The sequence below is a fragment of the Echinops telfairi genome, unplaced genomic scaffold (genome assembly GCF_000313985.2).
Source record: "Echinops telfairi isolate 266 unplaced genomic scaffold, ASM31398v2 ScPeMD7_7475;HRSCAF=8513, whole genome shotgun sequence".
Classification (NCBI taxonomy): domain Eukaryota; kingdom Metazoa; phylum Chordata; class Mammalia; order Afrosoricida; family Tenrecidae; genus Echinops; species Echinops telfairi.
Genome location: NW_022111379.1, coordinates 20,028,264 through 20,040,268, shown reverse-complemented (window position 1 = coordinate 20,040,268; position 12,005 = coordinate 20,028,264). Strand labels below are relative to the sequence as shown.

The following is a 12,005-nucleotide window of genomic DNA, read 5'->3' as shown; positions in this document are numbered from 1 at the left end:
ACTGAATTATCAAGGCCTGACTCATTGTCTGACTTATTCGGTCATTCTGTAAGTTACAGAAAACTGATAATACTCCTTGTCCTTGTGCATTGGAATACAAATTAATTGTGTGACTACAAAGGAACTATTGAGTAGTCCCCTGAGAAGAGAATCATTTTGCACTTGACTTCGGAATTCCTGGCTTTCTGTCTATGCCTCTATTCTTTGAACTTCCCACCAAACTGGCTGTAGCATCATACAGGTTCCCACGTGTGGAGGTCACACAATTTCATGTCAACTTGATAAAAGAATGAGGCCAGGCTGACGGCAGCCAGAGCCCCGGAGATGCATCCACTGCCACTGAATCCATAGGACTTTGCACCCACCGACCCGGGATCTGCCTGCATTCGGCATCATTGCATGTGCTGTGTGAGTCTGAAGAAGAATTCATGGGCTCATGTCGGACATATGGGCTCATATCAGACTTATAGACTTGATCTGGACTGGTCTGGGGTGTTTTCTTAATGCATAATTACTTCTTTATATAAAATTATCTCTTGCACATACAGGAGTATCCATGAATTTGTTTCCCTAGTCTATCCAAATGAACACACTACATTACTGAGTGAAGTAAAATCTTGGGTACACATGAAATTCATTATACCACCTGAGGAAATGGTGCAGAGGGGGGCCAGCTCTGACCTCCTCTGGCTTTACTATCACCACCAAGCAGAAGTTAAACATGCCTCCAGCCTCCATCCATCTTTATCCATTCGGACACCAGCCATTCCCCACCAGGTACTCTACAACTAGGCTGGGGTCAGTAATTCCTGGCAATGGCCACAGCAAACTCTCGAGTACTCGCAGTTAGGGGGTTCACAGGAAAGTTACCCAGTAACTACAAGTCAGGATCAGTAAACAGTGAGGACATAGTCATTGGTCCACAGCAACGCCTCTCCTCAACCAGCAGTCACATCTCTCTCTGGTCTTCGGCCTCTCAGGCACGTGATCCTTTGGCTTCTGCCTCTGTGCGCCAGTAAGCTCGCCTGTCACTCCGACTCACAGTCCCATCGTGTCCACGCTGCTCCTCTGCTCTGGCTCATGGTCTCCTTGCCCTGACCTCTGGTCTCAGCCTGACTCTTTTGCTCTGTCCTGTAGTCTCTGTGCCACAGCCTCTGGGGCTTCTGGTCTAGGCCTCCACCGTCCAACAGAGATCCTGAATGTGCCCCACTTCCAATGGTTCTGGCCTTTCTCTCTGTGTTTCGGAAATGGCTCTTCTACACAGAGGAAAGGCTTTGATGGAAGTGTGGTCCTTACCTTTCGGCAGAAACAAAGGGTGGTAACTTAAGCCACAGCCTCTACTAGTGTGGAAAATGAAACCCACGGTAATCCTGCCCACTGGCAAAGCAGAAAACTCCCTCTGAAAAGGCATTACAACCACAGGCAGAGAGGCCAGAGTTTACATCCCAAAGAGATCAGCGCCGGAAGGGCCGTGTTAAGTAATCTACTACACCTACAAACAACACACATGCACCGCCCTGGAGACCTGACTCCTGGACAGAGACTGCTCCTTCGAGTTTCTGAGACTCGAAACCTCTCCAGGAGCAGGCAGCCTCCTCTTTCTCCTGTGCGTGGCTGGTGTGTTTGAACTGCCAACCTGGTGATGAGTAGCCCAGTGCACCACAGGGCTTCTTTTATGATTATACCCTCTTTCAAAACTCATCCTTTACCACTGACAATTGCAGTTTGGTATCGGCTTTATTTTTAAAGGAAGCGGCAGGATTCCGTGTTTACTAGTTCTTTAAATAATGAAAAGGAACCGGCAGGATTCCGTGTTTACTAGTTCTTTAAATAATGAAACCGTGTGCATACATACGTCTGACAAGGGGTCAATTGTTTAAGGTTATTGAAATTGATTTCAGACCTAAAAAGAAAGAGCCCCAGCCTTTGCTGAAGAAGATGTAAGTCCATAACACAGTAAGAGTCATTTGAAATACATCTTTCATTTTAGAAAAATCAATATGCAATCTACAAAATATTTTGTTACATTATTGTTAAGGCCCAATCTGTCTTATATTTGGATTGATAGGGCATACAATCATATTCTGAGTATGTAATAAGACCCACTCATTTGAAGGAAGGCCTGCTAGCTGAATTTATAAGAAACAAGCTGTGTCATAAGCACAGCTGTGGACTGCAGAATTCAAACTCTGGCACTGTCTCAACTATAAATCAGGCCCAAATGTCCGGCTTTTACTTACGTGCTAGAAAGTATCTCTTTTTTCATAACAGATAAACAGGTTTGATTCCCACAGCAAAAGGAAATGTCTTTCAATCCAGAGGCTGCACAATCGACCAAGGAACTATCAGCCCATGAATTCATTTGTACAGCAGGCGTGGCCCCTTGACAGGTATGGCAACCAGCACAGAACATGAGTCCTGAGCACCCAGTCACAAACTGGTCAGCCATCCAGTGTCCAGCTAGTGATGGACTGCAACCAAACTCCTAAAAAGAGGAACCAAGTGACCTAAAGGAGCCCTGGTGACATCGTGGTTCCTGGCAACAGGTCCACATCGAAAGAGGGGCTTTCTACTCCACTAAAGAGTTCGTCTCAGAAACTTACAGGGGCAGGTCGCCCCTGTTTAAAGGGTCACTCTGAGTCAGAATGGACGACAGGGAGTTTGAGAAGGGACCTAAGTTACAATGTCAGACAAGGACACTCTCGTTTCTTCCCACTCCCTCTCTCCTGTAAAAGCAAGGGCTTTTTGTTGATCATTTACTTTCTGGCAAATGCGTTTCTACTTCTGAATTTGTAAGTCTAAATGGCCCCTACCTGATTTCTCACTTAGCGCTTGCCGGCCACTTTTGACCCCTTGGCATTTCCAAAGTCAGAAGAATTGTATGAAAAAGCCTCTCCTCTTTAATCAGAATGTTCATTTAACCCTAAGTAATGAATATTTAAAGATCCTAATAGATGTGCAAATTAACAATCGCACTGCAGCACCCCCTGCTCATGCTATCCACCTTTGCGTGGCAGCTGAAGAAACTCAATTGGGCTTCCTCAGCCTTTTGTTACCGTGTTTTTGACCCTAAATCTTGAGCTGCTGGGGAGGCTGGATGGCGGAGGATGCAGGACCTCAGCAGTGAGGTCCCCACAGACAGCCGTCACCCTGGGAAGCATGCGAGGTGATTAACAGAACCCTTCGCTGAATTTATTTTGAGGCGTAAATATTCATTAGGTTCATCTAACTCAGACTCGGAGTTCTTTATGGGGGAGGAGCCATTCAACAAGCTGGGAGATAATGCCAGTAATTAGCCCAGAGAACTTTCTTGGAATAGTGGTTCCTCCTCAGATTAGCCTGCCTCTGGGGTTAGGAACAGACAGAAGTCACCCTGGGGTGTAGCCACACCAGAGGATGAGGAGGACATAAAAAATAATTGACGCACACACAAACGTGTCCTCTTCTATGCCAACAGTCAATTTCAAGCATATGAGCAAGTTCCCAGTGATTAAACAGAGCGGTACTAATTCACGCTAACGTGGCTCCATTTTGCTTTTGTTGACTTCTCAGTACAGGCATGAAAAGCAATAAAATCCACTGATTGGGCCCCTCCATCAGAAAAGTTTGTTTTAATGTGTTGGGTTGTTTTAACCGGTTAAAACAAATATAATATCACAATAAAACATATAAAATAAACTTTATCACCCAACAAATAAATGTTGCTTGGAAGAACACTATGAGTTTAGTAAATAGAGAAAAATACCTGCTCGTGATCGTTAAGATAAATTGAAAGGGTATTCATACCTTATGAAGGGTTTGTTTTTCAGACTAAAATTATATCTAGAATAAAGGTTACATAGACCTGAAAATTCTGACATTCCACTGCAAATACTGAGAAGAACTTATAAACAGAATGATAATGGCTCACGACCGTGGAGAAAGGAATATTGCCTCTTAGAAGATAGAATAATCCAGTGTCTCTCCCGTTGTTCACCTTTTAAAGACAGAGACTCTAAATTAGGCAGAGCTGGCAAAAAGTAATAGGATAGCAAAACTCGCATAAAAGCATCATGGTATGATTCAGACTTCTAACCAATAGAGGCGTGGGCTACTTACAAATAACCCTTTTTCAACATTCACTCTTAGAATCGCCACTACTGGGGAGCAACATTCATGAATTTTAAAAATAATGAGCACAAATATGTAAGTAATGTCCAATGCTAAAATTCCATTTTGAAAGGAATCCAAGTGAAAAGGCAAACTGAGAAAACGAACAATAAAAACCTCATTGCCACTGAGCCGACGCCACCTTGTAGCAGAAAAGGCAGAATGTTTCAATGACCAAAAATACAGATGGGCAGAAATGACTTCTTTGCAAAACACACCGGAATAACAGTAAGAATACAATGGAAGAAGGACTAGTACCAAAAACAGTCCATGATTGTTTACAAATATAAAAGGGAGATTTAAAAAAAATCCCAATCGTAGATAACTTCCAAATATCCATTTTTTACCTCGGTAATCAACATCTTTCTACACGTAGCACATTCCAGAAATGATCAAGAGCAGAAAACTAGGTCCTGTTGGTGATGTTGGGGTAGGCATTTAACTATTAACGTAAAGTCTCAGCAGTTCAAACCCAGTAGCCACCCCGGAGGAGAGAGATGAGGCTGTCTGCTCCCACAAAGATCCATAGCCTCAGAAGCCCCATCTAGGGCTGCGGTGAGTGGGAATCAGCTCGATGGCAGGGGATGGCCTCTTATGATTGTCTCACCCTCCAGGACCAGTGCCAAGGCAGCAAGAAGAGTCTGAGACTGGGGACAGCACATACGGGTCCTCTGAAATCCAGAGCATAAAGCAAGGTGCCCACGAGGAGTCAAACACCAAAGCCTACCTGGCTGGTGAGTCACACAGAAAGTAACGGTGACTTTTGGTTACCATCAGAAGCAAAGAAGCCCCACACATTAGATATCAAATCCCTAGGCCACAAACATATCAAAAACATAAACACCGTATATACTCGAGTGTAAGCTGAGTTTTCAGCACATCTTTTATGCATTTTTTGTGGTAAAATTGGGTGCCTCGGCGGATATTCGGGTCGGCTTATACTCGCATATATACGGTAAATGAGGGTAAGTTCAGAAGTATTGTTACGGGTCCCAGTTCATACACACATGGGTTTATTCCAAACAAAAGGTGTTCTAACAAGACTCTGATCGGTGGATGGCTGGAGACAAGTTCCCTCAGCGGTGTGCTTGTCTTAGTCTCATGGGACCCCTTCAAAGTAAACTGTCCACTCAGAATAGTGGCTTCCACGGGGATCTGCTGAGCCAGATAAATTCAAGGCAGAGATGTCAGCTCAAGTCCTGGTGATTTTTTTTGAGATTGCCAAGAGTCATTCCAATGGGAACCTTTACCCCAGACCTTGCCCTTTTAGACTTTTCTTTGTTCCCCAAACTCCAATAACACTGGAAAGGAATGCTGTGTGGGCTCCTTAAGGAGGCTCAAACCGCCATCTTCACGTGGTGTAAACTGAGGCGTGCGGCATTCTGGTGGCCGGGTGAGAGAAATGCAAACACCACCGTCAGAATTGCTCAAACATAAACGGAGACTATTGAAACATGCTGGCTCCATATTTTTATATTTTTGTTTAAAAATATGCTTCGAGGGCTATGGTCTTATAGCAAACCTTTCCGGCTGACCCTCATTTGGATAGTTTGGCTTTCGGTCTACACTTCTCTCACCACAGCCATGGGCCCTGTCCTAAGCCCCTCCTTTCAGAATTAATTGCCACCATGCAATAGCAGCACGGGCTATGGTTCTAGGAATGAAATATTTGAAGAGTGGATCATGTCAGAAACTCTTGCTGCTCTTATTGAGTTAGGCAATCACCAGCTTTATCTGGGTCTTCTCCATCCATTTTAATCCATTTCTTCTCTATTTCAACCTAGGGATCAAAAACAACATAGGCAGTAATCAACAAACGCAACATGGCAACAACGCCTACACAGTGCTATTTTATACGTGATGGTAGCCACTTGATCCTTAGGACACAGCCCCTCCACCCTCACATGTGAGCCCCATAGTCAGGCACCCTGCTTTCCTTTCGGGGGCCAGATTCATGCAAGTGCTTCCCACTAAGTTCTGTTCTTGAAGAGAAGGAAGCCCTCGCTCCCCACAGAGTTTTCATAAAATGTATACAGGCTATAACTATTGATAAGCTGTTTGCGGATGTGCCTAGACATAATAAGACTTACCCTTCCAAGTACCGCCCAGGCAGCCGCTGGTTCACCAGAGATTTCCAACTCACCCCAAATTACTTAACTAGTTGGAACACAACCTAGAAAGCCAGCTGGGCAAAGCTTCTGCCTGCCCCCCATCTTCTGCATCTCAGCTCCTTGTCACTTCTCCGCCGAGGCCTTCCTTGCCCACCCCAGACAAGAAACCCCTCCAGCCCTGTCCACACCACCATCCCATCTTATGCCCTTCTTAGTAATCCTCGCTCTCCAAAACGTCACTATTTACTTGTTTCCTCATTCTTTTTTTGTCTCCCCCAGAGGTAAGCTCCATGGAGTCAGGGACCTGACTTTTACTCCCCACTGTGCCCCCGCAGCTAGAGCAGTGCTTGGCCCTTCGGAACCACTCAACAGACACTAAAGGGAAGGATACCAATTGGAAATGGCCTGCCACCTGGTACAGATCTGCCCCGACTTGAACCAAAGGGCCTTGGGATGTACCTGGATATTGTAGCAAGCTCGCTGATGAACATGTTTCTGAGGCTGGACATCGCACTCCACGCCCAGAGACCTGACCTCTGTCCCTGAGGCACAGGTGTCAAGTGTAGCGAAATGAACAGTAGCAAATGGGTACCAATCCGAGGGAATTTCTTGGTCTGATCCAAGCTCTAGTTTATATGACAGACAATGGGGATGATCAGAACCTTGAGAAAAGAAACATCAAGCGGTTAGTCAATGCATCTCAAAGGCCTGGAATTCTTCTCTTCAACTTAAGAGGCTCTCTTCTTCGTCATTAATAAGCAATTCTGTGCGCACCAACCCCATGTCCATTACATTTAAAACAAAAGACCAGAGGATGTACACTGGTACAGATGGGAACTGGAAACACAGGGAATTCAGGGCGGATGAACCCCTTAGGACCAGTGGTGAGAGTGGTGATACAGGGAGGGTGGAGGGAAGGGGGGTTGGAAAGGGGGAACCGATTACAAGGATCTACATATAACCTCCTCCCTGGGGGACAGACAGTGGAGAAGTGAGTGAAAGTGACATTGGATGGTGTAGATATGACAAAATAATAATAATTTGTAAATTTTCAAGGGTTTGTGGGGGAGGGGTGGGTAGGGAGAGAGGGGAAAAAATGAGTAGCTGATACCAAGGGCTCAAGTAGAAAGCAAATGTTTTGAGAATGATGAGGGAAACAAATGTACAAAAGTGCTTGACACAATGGATGGATGGATGGATTGTAATAAGAGTTGTTTGTACAAGCCCCCAATAAAATGATTTAATTTTTTTTTAAAGGCCATCAAAATTCATGATTCTGCACTGAGGGGGGACTATCTACCTTTTGAAAGGACTAGCTTGAAAGAGGAGTAAGTTTCTGACTTAGACATGTGAGGCCTTCAAGAAGGTGGTAGAAAAATTCCATTATCCCTGGGTTCCATTTTTCCAAGAACATGTTGAAGGCCCTGCCTTCGTAAACAGTGTATGTGAGATGCCCCTGAACCCACTTAGCCCTGTGTAGCACTGCAAACCCCACAGCCGGCACCATCGGAGGATGAGAGATACTGCCACAGGATGCTGAAACATACATTGCATACATACCACACATCATGACCATGTTCTTTACCTCTGGATAACCTGGGGGAGGGGGGGGCGTTGTTTGGCACTTTCCCCTAGGAAGGTAGGGCCCTGGTGGTGCGGTGGGTTACACACTGGGCTAAAAACCACCAAGTCAGCCGTTCAAAACCGCCAACCACTCTGCAGGAGAACAATGAGGCTTTCTCCCAGAATCAACTCGATGGCAGTGAATTTGAGCTTGGTCGTGTTTGTTTTCGGATGTGGCTTGGTTGGTTTGGTGTTTTTGCCAGGGAGGGACAGAGAGTGTAAGTGGTGATTCTGAGCAAATCTCGCACCGCCTTAAATGAGCAACGCCTATCACCAGATCTGAGCCGCCAGACGGGGGCAGAATCGATGGTCACTACTGACACTTGACCCTGGAACAAAAGAGCGCTGGTCAAGGCACCAAAAGCTGCCGGGAAGATGTCACCAGACCACCTCGGACTTGTGGAATCGAGAGCCCTGACAAGCCATCCCCTGGCCAGGAATTGAAACCACACCTAACGCAGATTCCTTTCTCAGAAATCTGTGACCTGTTCACGATGCCCTCCACGTACTTCCAGGTGTATGGGTATGAGCACTCACTCCCTGTTGGCTCAACCAAGGTAAAGGTTTTCCATTTGTCTTTCATCCGGGCTGTCTCCGTTTCATAAACAAAAACCAAAATGTCAAGCCAGCGAGTCACTTCTGATTCACAGTGACCCTGCAGAACAGAATAGAACTGCCCGGTGGGTTTCTGAGGCTATAAATCTTTACAGGAGCAGAAAGCCACGTCTGTTCTTCTGCAGAGTAGCTGGTGGGTCCAAACACTGGTCCTGTTGATCGCAGCCCAGTGCTTCACTCACTAGGCCCCCACTGTGCGCTTGTTTCTCACGTATGCGAAGTAAGACCGGTTGACAACATGCACACATTAACTTCTAAAGAATGGTTTCGACTCGAAGGATCGCTGCTGTGGTTGCTGTCCGGTGCCGCCAGTCATAGCAAGCCTCGTACCACTAGGTCTTCATGAACTAAACAATCACAGTAACAGCCGTCTTTAATGAAAGTTCAGGGTCAGATCAATATTGACCGTAACTGTTTGGCGAGAAGGCACATAGGAGTTTCACAAGCCTCTGTTGTTTAAACAGACTGATTAAACGCTTGCAGGAATTCGTAAGTTATCTGTTTCCCTGCCACTCTGTTCATCGATATTGCAAAGGTAAACTTCAGCCCAAAGTAGGGCACCTTATGAAAAACTTCTAGTTACTTAAAGCTCAGGCTACTGAAATTATGTTTCAGAGAGTGTATCCTTTTCTATAGAATTCTGTAGAAAGAGCACTTTTTTTTTCAGTACAACAGGTTGTTGTTTATTATAATAATTCCCACTCAACCTCCTTAAAACCTCCTGGAACAGAAGTGCAGTGTAGAAGTGGGCTTGTTGGTCTTCCATGCTGCAACCGAGTCACAGTGTTATTTGCATTTGTTTGCCTTTGAATATCTATCTATTCAATGTCAAACTCAGAGACTGTGTGAGACTCGGGGATATCAGATACATGCAAAGATTTTAAGCAGGGTCATATAAAGTATGCATGGATATGTGTATATTGTAATGACAAAGTATTTTTTCTTTTAATCATTTTATTGGGGGCTCATGCAACTCATCACAATCCATATATACATATACTGTGTGTCAAACATATTTGTTCCCCTCCTCATTCTCAAAACATTTGCTTTCTACTTGAGCCCTTGGTATCAGCTCCTCATTTGTACCCCTCCTTCCCTGCTCCCCACTCCCTCATGAACCCTTGATAATTTATAAATTATTATTATTTTGTCATATCTTATACTGGCCAACGTCTCCCTACACCCACTTTTCTGTTGTCCATCCCCCAGGGAGGAGGTCATATGTAGATCCTTATAATCGGTTCCCCCTTTCTACCCTACCTTCCCTCTACCTTCCAGGTATCGCCACTCTCACCACTGGTCCTGAAGGGATCATCCACCCTGGATTCCCTGTGTTTCCGGTTCCTATCTGTATCTATGTACATCCTCTGGTCTAATCGGATTTGTAAGGTAGAATTGTGATCATGATAGTGGAAGGGTAGGGAAGGAAGCATTTAGGAACCAGAGGAAAGTTGTATGTTTCATCATTGCTACACTGCACCCTGATTGGCTGTCTCCACCCTGGACAAAGTATTTTTTCAATGTGGTCACTGAAGTAACTTCACAAGTACTCTCTGACCATTGCAATCGTTCAAATGATCTGCATACCCAAAGTGGCTGTTATCTCCACGTAAATAACTGTGTCCCATGACAGTTATTTCAAAAGCCATATTAAATTACCATACCACTGACAAAGCTCTAGAAAGAACATTTCCATCAAATATAGCTGTAGGCACAAAAACAAGAGTCTAAAGGATTTCACTTAATTCTTCAAAGATAAATTGCCTTTCATGCCTTGCAACCTGTTTCTTGCACAGAGACTGGTAGAATTCTAAGGCTTTAAAAGGCCTGACGAACTACCCATCAATCAACCAGCAGACGCTTATTAGCCAGCTCCACCATTGACATGGCAGGAGTGACAACAGTGGCCTCTGCGGTCCCCAGGGACCCAGATCACGTAGGCGGATGGTCACTATTCCCACACACATACCCAGAGGGGTTCGTCCTCCGCTCTCCTTCCTTCCCTCGTCTTCTGACTGCAGCAAGGATACAGGTCATTGTATTCCCTCCTCATCCTGCTACGAGTTAAAAGCCACAAACACTCTGAACCCCTCTTACTAGCTGTGCGATCCTAGGCATGATGCTTGATCTGACTGGTCTTAATGTCCCCATCTGAAAATGGAGACGATGGCAGTTGTTGTTGTTGTTGTTGTTGTTGTTAGGTGTCGTCAAGTTGGCTCCAACTCATAGCAACCCAATGTGCAACAGAACAAAGCCCTGCCCGGTCCTGCACCTTCCTCCGAAGCATTATGTCGGAGCCTCATCACAGCCAAGGTATCAATCCATCTCATTGAGGACTTTCACCTTTTCCGCTGCCCCTCTACTTGACCAAGCATGACGTCCTTCTCCAGGGACTGGCCTCTCCTGACACTATATCCAAAGCAGGTAAGAGAAAGTCTCGCCATCCTTGCCTGTAGGGAGCACTCTGGTTGTATTTCTCCCAAGGCAGATTTGTTGGTCCTTTGGGCAGTCCGTAGTCCTTTCAATAGTCTTTGCTAGCACCATCATTGAAACGCACTGATTCTCCCCTGTCTTCTTCACTCGATGTCCAACGCTCACCTGCATAGGAGGTGACTGACGATACCACGTCTTGGGTCGGGGGCAGCTTAGTGTTCAAAGTTAACATCCTGGCTTTTCAACACTTCAATGAGGTCTTATCCAGCACAACCTGTCCTTTGATCTCTTGACTGCTGCGTCCCTGAGAACTGACGGTGGATCCAAATAAGATGAAATCCTTGACAACGTCAGTCTTTTCTCCGTTTCTCATGATGTCACCTACTGGTCCAGTTGGCTGTCAGTCTGTCGTTCTGCGGTGACTTGTGTTAGGCTGCGAGGCTGAAAGCTATGTCGCTGCTACTGCAAATACCTGAAGGATGACCCAAAGGGACTAGGTTTCGGCCAAGTTTTCAGTGTAAGAACAGACTATGAAGAAGGAATAAGACTGTCCATTTCAGAGGAATTAGCCACTTAAAATCTTATGCATAGCGTTGAAATGTCAGACACCAAAGGTCTAGTGAGTAGAAGCTGAACATGGTCAGGGATAGTGCCAGGAGACGAGCCCCTCCGGTCAGAGGGCACTCATATGTGACCAAGGAAAATCTGCCTTGTCAAGTCGAGCTGAACATGCAATCAAGAAGTATTGATAATTATTGGTGATTGGAATGCAAAAGTTGTCAATAAAGAGGAAGGACTAGTAGTTGGAACATATGGCCTTGGGGATAGAAATGAAGTTGGAGATCAGATGGTAGAATTTTGCAAGACCAATGAGGCGACCACACACAGGACTTCTCCAGATGGAAGATCCAGACTATCGTGACAGTAGCAAGCACCTTATAGTGTGAGATCAGAGCAGTAAACCGAACAGTGTGGAAATGTGGTAGGGGAGGCATGCTGGGCACATGTTTCTGTTTTATGAAGTATCATTGATTATAAATCCAATTTAAATCATTACTAAAAAAAGTTATTGTT

At 45.2% G+C, this 12,005-nt stretch overlaps 1 protein-coding gene across 1 annotated transcript in view; it reads right to left on the bottom strand.

The window, feature by feature from the left end:
• Window positions 1-3,583: 3,583 nt before the first annotated feature.
• Window positions 3,584-12,005, bottom strand: part of STON1 (stonin 1) — a 21,543-nt gene continuing 13,121 nt past the window's right edge. Inside the window, exons 3-4 of the mRNA XM_013003989.2 lie at window positions 6,720-6,922; window positions 3,584-5,929 (exon numbers count right to left, since the gene is read on the bottom strand). Coding sequence (XP_012859443.1) covers window positions 5,855-5,929; window positions 6,720-6,922 — 278 coding nt within the window. The 3' untranslated portion in view covers window positions 3,584-5,854. The remainder of the gene's footprint in view (window positions 5,930-6,719; window positions 6,923-12,005) is intronic.